This window comes from Chondrus crispus, genomic scaffold (assembly GCF_000350225.1).
Source record: "Chondrus crispus Stackhouse genomic scaffold, scaffold_223, whole genome shotgun sequence".
Taxonomy (NCBI): domain Eukaryota; phylum Rhodophyta; class Florideophyceae; order Gigartinales; family Gigartinaceae; genus Chondrus; species Chondrus crispus.
This window is the reverse complement of record NW_005179099.1, coordinates 95,414-102,353: the sequence shown is the minus strand read 5'-3', so window position 1 is coordinate 102,353 and position 6,940 is coordinate 95,414. Positions and strand designations below refer to the sequence as shown.

The window sequence follows — 6,940 nt, the reverse complement described above, 5'->3', positions numbered from 1 at the left end:
ACATTGTTTCACAGTACCCTTGGTACCGTACAGTATACCGAAACAGTAACTTTACTGTACATTATTCCGGTATACAGTAAGGTTGCGGATGACTTTGTTTGCCGTTGAACATCCGACAGCTCTCTTCGGATGACTTTTCTTGCCGTTAAAGGCCAGCAAAGTCATCCGAAGAGAGCTGTAAGTGTGCCTGTTATTTTTGGTATCCATTCAAAGAGCTCGGAAAGTGACACGACACCACAATAGTTCGAGTAGAAAAAAGTACTTGATAGAGTGCGCTTCATGAGAATTCTAGGTTTTGGCAGAAAAACACCGGTGACAAAACAGACTGTTGCACCCTGATCAGTTTGTTACGGTGGGTATGTATGCTGCATTTTTTCTGGATAAACGGGAATGAAAGGCTATTTCTCCCCATCAAATTTTATTGGTTGCAAGAAGTGGAATGTATTACTCTGTTCCAGGATGGGGTGATCATGCATTCCACTATCACTGTAATGTGTCCCTTTCCACAATTTATTTTCCCGAAACTGTTTGTATTTCTTACGAAGTCCTGGCTTTTCACACAAAAATGTCTGCAACTTGTGGAGAAAGTTAGACAGGTGTCCCAGCGAAACTTGCGAAACTATTGGAATTCGTACTAATTCTTCACATAGCCATCCTTTCCGGGGCGTTCGATCCCGATCCAGACGAGGCCCTATAAAATCCCATTGATGAGTTGCACCGCGCTTTTCTATCTAGCCGCCGAGACAGATCTAGGGATTGCATCCAGTGCTTCAAATCCCAGGATCTCACCCCGGTGACAAGAATCGCATTTCTCTCATCTTCGTTGGCGGCTTTCTCAAGCCCTGACACTAATACTCCTAGGAGAATTAGTGAGATAGGACTATGTTTCTGCGTATCAACACGGGGATCCCGGGCACCGAGTTCAGAAGCTGCACCGGAATGCATGTACAGGTACATTATTTTTCTATTCATTGAGCATGTCCACAGTGATCCCAAAATATGCTAAGTTGTTGTTCTCTATTGCTCTCCCCAGCGAATTCACGCCCTCCATTCTCTTATATTATTCTTCACAATGTTACGCAACACTGATCCTTCAGTTTGAAGTTTTGAAAATCGCTTTATGCCTCATCATTACGCCCCCTTCATCGCCCTTTCATTTCCATATCTGCACTGCTCCTGTGATTTCGGTACGATGACACCAATCGTCAAAGACATTCAACAGTTCTATCTGTTTCTGACGACTTTCTATGCATCATTCCTCTCCGCATACTTTTCAATGTCAGGGCCGGAGGAAGGTAGTTCTTCGCGTTCCGATCGTTCTAACACCGAAGCACAGTTAGTTTCTGTTCCAGTCGTTCTCCCTCGAGATATATGTCGCCCAGTTGTGCGACGAGATGGCCGTGGTCGTTTCTCAATTCGATCTTCGCAGTCCCGGCAGAGAGTACAGCGAGCCCAACAGCAAAGAGATTACATTCGTCAAAGAGAAATTTTGAAGAAGCGACTTTATGAGGATTATCTGCACGCATTTTGTGTCCGAGGTAACAGCAGCGATCATATCTCCACTTCAAGGTCAACAGGACCGCTCGTTGAAATATTTGAACGTCTCTTAAAAAGCCATATCGCCTCGGAAGAACTGAGCGATGCATGAAAATGCGCTCTTTCTACATGGAAGGGGGACACTTGCGTCACAATAACATTTCTAGTCACGACCAAGGTCTTCTTACACCTCCATATCCGACCCTTGCAAAGAGATCGAAGAAATACAGTGGCTGCCGCCTGCCCTCTGCCACTAAACGTATGACTGAAATGGCGGATGTCAGTGAGTGGATCAAATCTGCGTGGTCTGTGAACGCTCTTACAACAGATACTGAAATGGAGGCATACGAAATATGCAAGAGTATTATGGAGACCTACAATCCTATGGTCAGGGCCACAAATAGGTCAACGTCGGAGAGTCATTCAAGATCTTCTGAACCTGAAACAGAGACGCCACGGGGCGACTTATGTGCGAACTGTAGCATTTCGCTTTCGGACCGCTCCAGAGCCATCCGTGCAGAACCCAGTCGCTCACCTCAAGAGGTCAATGATGAGCAACGTGAAGTTGAGCATACTTCCCTTCCAAATAATAGCACGGATGCTGCTGCCAGAATTGTGGATCCGAACGACGCTTCAGAAACTGAAGCTGCTCACGCAGAGTCTGGGCACGGATCGGAGCATGACTATACTCAAAAAAGAAAACTGGAACGAATGATTGAACTGGCCCTCAACGATGATAGCTTCTTGATAGTGTGCTCTCTATTTGACGAGCAGCCGGATATTGAATTCGGGATGTATTCTGGAGTTTACTTAGACCAGTGCCGTCGTGAAAAAATTACAGCCACCGCTTTCATGAAGGAAGTGCTCACTTACTCTCACTGGAAGAAATTCGGTATTGTCAACAGAAGAGAGCATGAGGAACGCGAACAGAGATTGCGGTCGACCATGCATACTTTTGAAGCAATTCGGGCTGTCCATGGCAAGAAATCGTATCAAGAGATGCGCTGGAACTTTCCTTGAGACAGATATCCTTAGCAGTCTACTTTCCCGTTTGCAAATCTTGCTCTTTCCATTTCCGTTCTCTTCGAAGCCCGGTATCCTTCCCAAATCGGTCCATTTCACTCACATAACCACAAGTACCTGCCAGAAAAAAGCGAGTCTTATTGCATTTAATTGTATCGCAGCACTTGCGTCTTTGGACATGACGATTGTCGCGTCTACCAGGAAGCATCACATGCAACGAATTTTTCGAGTGGTCGATTGCCGCTAGCTATTGCAATCGAGCAAACCAATGTTACCAAGAGGCAGACGACTGCTATTGGTGGTGCGGTGGGCGGGGGGGATTTTCCCCTATCCTTCTCTGGTGGCTTGTTTTCAAGGGAGAGCATGCTCCAAACGTTTCCTCCGCAGTTGCTTTTGCGCTTCCGGGTAGTAGATAGTTTCTCACTGTTGATCGAGAACGTGTACCATATTCCTCTTTCGGGGCGAGAATTGAAGACCTAGAAAATGTGTTCAAGAGTAGAGTGGTGTAGATTTGCCCGACACCGGAAGCATTGGTCTTAAAACACAAGGAAGATCAAACCTCAAAGCGCCCATGACCAAACGAGATTCGATTTCGTCCTTACGTTCCACAGCGATGGATAGATCCCGAAGGACCTTTCTCGATGAGACTTTGGCACCTTGACCCGAAAAGCCCCGAAAAGACGCTCTCTTTTAGTCCCTGTTCATACTTTGTGTCACTCAGAAAAGTTAATTCATGGCTTTTGGCTCAGTTCCAGACGTCGAAGAAAACTAAGCCTTGTGGAAGGGTAAGAGAAATCAGAAAAGGGGGCAAAGGCCATTTGTGTCGAATATATCGCTCCCTTGCTGTAGTGTATCGGCTAAGCGGTCGAGTTGTTGTCGTAGAACTAAGAGCTGATCAAGAGCGACGCATTGAGCAAAAAGAAGCGGAAGAAGAACTTCAGTTAGTTGTGGCATTGGTACCAGCAGATCAAGTCAAAAGAATGATAACACTGCGGCGCATTCCGAGCTTCTCCAAAGAGCGACGTCCGCCGATTACGGGAAGAGATGCTTACAAGACCGCGTGAATTTGTGCTCATGGGCCATGACCGAGCATGCACACTGTGCATGCGCGGATCGGATTTAATTACTTGCGGCGAACCCCGACGGAGCGGTAGCCCACTCCGTCTTTTGGCAGGGCTGGCTACCATCTTCACTCATATGAAATCATATGAGTAAAGATGGTAACCAGCTCAAGACATGATGCCCGCCACAACTGAGCGGTGTACATTGCGCTGATGATCAATATTTATAGCTCATAGTTGACATCACGAATGAAACTTAGTCGCCTTCGGGAGTGCGCGACCTCTTAAACCTCGCCCTTTTTCTTTCGCTTGATGTTAACCGATCAGAAATTGACTCGATCAACTGCAAGAGCTCGCACAAACGAGAGTTGGACAGTACTGAACAAAGATAGAGTCCGTAGATGCATGTTTACATGCATTATCGCTAACATTTGACATCAAATGTTAGCGATAATCGCAGGACATGGATCCAAGCGACGGAGGTGCACAGATGCTCGAAATAGTTGATGTACCTTGCCCATATATAAATTCAATTGCTCTCTCAGAGCGCCAATGTAAGAGCATCGCCACCGGTAGAATCAAATACCCAAACAACCAAAATTTGATGATTTGATGTCGATTGAAATCCCCACCGGTGCAACCAAATCATCAAATTTTTGGTGTCGATCTAAAAATCGGAACCAAATATCAAGAATTTGGTTCGGATAGTCTCTGTTTGATTACCCTTGACAATCCAGTTGTGCACGTTCTATTGGTCGACCGAAACGGCATCCCACCAAAATGTGCATCGATGCGGTATTTGCCTCGAGATTACCAGTGTCTCCCGCCGATCCAGAATGCCCACTACGGCGTGCATGCTCTTCCCCCTTCCATCCCTCCAGAACGTCGACGTCCCCGCCATCCCTGATGCTCTTCCCCCTTCCATCCCTCCAGAACGTCGACGGCCCCGTCATCCCTGATGCTCTTCCCCCTTCCATCCCTCCAGAACGTCGACGGCCCCGTCATCCCTGATGCTCTTCCCCCTTCCATCCCTCCAGAACGTCGACGGCCCCGCCATCCCTGAGCGCGTCCTTCCCCGCCCAGCTCTTACACAACAACAACACTTCCTCGACCAACCAGGCGCGAATCTCCGCCATCTCCTCCCGTCCCACCTACTTTGACCTGCCCAAGCACATTGCGACCGCCGCTGTACCCCCACTAACACATCATGGCACTCGTCCGCCATCGCGCAGTTCCGCACCCAGCTCGCCCCCGCCAGCCTCTTCTCTGCCTCCCCCGCCTCCAGCAATCTCAGCAACCTCGTCAACAGCTGTCTCTTCGCCTGCCTTCCCTCGACCAACAGGACGTCCCTCCCCTCCTGGCTTGCGCACGCATTCGACAGCCGCAGCACATTCGGAATACTCGGTACCCTCTCCACGAGCACGAGTAGCGTGCCCCTCTCCCGAAACCCGTCCGCGCCCTCCGCTTCGTCCATGCCCGGCGCGAAGCGCGTCAGGTTGGACAGCAGCGCCGCGTGCAGCGCGACGACGTCCGCGTCCAGGACCACCTGCGCTGCGAGCCGCACCGCGTCCGCGTGCTTCAGAGCCGCCGGCTCCTCGTCCTCCGACAGGTTCACAAGCGCAGACAGTGCTAGAGCAGTGTGATTCGCTGCTCAGCAGCTTCAGCAGCCGCAGGAGAACGTCGCTCGCGGCTGTCGAGCCAATCATCCGCCGCAGCACCGCTGCCGCCGGCGCGTATGTTCTCTCCGGGATCGCGCTGCTCGCGGTCGCGTGGGGAGCGCGTGCTGTCCGTGAGCAGGGAGGACAGCGCCGGCAATCTGTCTTTGTCCACGGTGGAGGTGAGAGGGGAGGAGTGCAGACAGAGTGGCGAGGGAGAAGGTCGCGAGATGGGTTTCGAGTGAGCGTGCCACTACGACTGAGGGTGCGATACGAGGGTGAGTACGAGTGTGAGTACAAGGATGCGACGGTGAGTACGAGGGGAATGTACTTCATTTGGTTCTCACCGGTGGGGCAGTTCTTTCCGAAGCATCAAACAGCCATTAGATAAGTAAGCTTCACTACAAAAAGATGGGCGCCGCTTCGCCCCACGTTTTTGAGATCCACTTCAAAACCAATCAAATAGCTCCACATCGACTGCTGTGGATTTTTTACAGTTTAACGCTCATTTAATTGGCTGATCGATACGGAAAATATCACAACTAATGCCTACGTGAAGCCTGTGCAACAAACACTCAACACGATTTCCGAATCTGCCCCGCAGGGAGCCGGAAATGCTCCAGAACCGCGCAGCCCCATTCCGTATTTTATTGGGGTCTCTCTGCGTAGGCGAATTTCATATTCATCAGGAAGCGCCAACTCTCGAACGCGCCCCAGCCTATCTCTTTCTCATCGTGCCCTCCCTTTCCCGCCGCTTCACGCTTTCCCTTCCATTGTCACATGTCTAGGATGAATCCTCCTCCCGATCCGACTCTTCTCTCTGTGACGCCATGAATTCATAGCGCTCTAAAGCTCTAAAGCTCTCACCGTCGCGCTTTCGAAAGTTCGAAAATCGCAGGAGGGAGACCTCTACATCGTCCGCGAGCACTTTTGGACCTGCGCCGCGCGGCGCAGGTCCAAAAGTGTCCTGGCGCGCGCCAGGACGCGTTGCCCTCTTCTTTTTTGATGCTATGCCCTCCCTATTCCGTCGCTTCACGCCATTTATTTCATCGTCGCACCTCATTTAATCCGTCCGAATCCCCTTCATGCGACGTTACGCGAAACTGGAGTGTTTCTCGTATGCAAAAGAGATTGATGTAGTTCCTTCAGGGGTGATTGGACCTGGTGTGAAGCTTGTTGCGCTGTTTGCGCATGGGAACATATTAGGGATTCGTGTGGCATAGGAGGTCGGGTGGTGTATGGATTTGGGACTCCGGCGGGGACGGCGGGATTCTAGAAGGAGGTCGCTGAGGTCGGGATCAGGGACGGCTAGGGGGTGGCGAGGGAGATATTTTTTTTGCAATTGGAATGCAGAGGCTACTTGGAAATGATTTTCTCGCCGTGGGCCATTGCATTACGCAATCCGCATAATTGAGAGGAGGAGTCCTCAGTCCTTTCGAGCACAAAGTATCAACCAAGAAAGTCGCGAAGTCATCGTTGTTCTAGTCCCTCGTCCGTCATAGCAATGCAGTTCAAGTCACCTTGAATTTTTCTACTCTGCTGAAGATATGTACATTCCTCAAATGAGGGACTACTCAATAGGAAGCAATCCATGGTCAGCGTCGAACTGCCTTTGCGCCGCTCTGAATTTTTTCAGGTCTCGAGAGTATCTTTCTTGGTCCTTCG

At 50.0% G+C, this 6,940-nt stretch overlaps 1 protein-coding gene across 1 annotated transcript; it reads right to left on the bottom strand.

Moving 5' to 3' along the window:
• Positions 1-4,569: 4,569 nt before the first annotated feature.
• CHC_T00004264001 (hypothetical protein) lies at positions 4,570-5,094 on the bottom strand. The gene has a single exon (XM_005715572.1). It carries the CDS (start codon positions 5,092-5,094, stop codon positions 4,570-4,572), a length of 525 nt encoding a protein of 174 aa, XP_005715629.1.
• Positions 5,095-6,940: the final 1,846 nt, after the last annotated feature.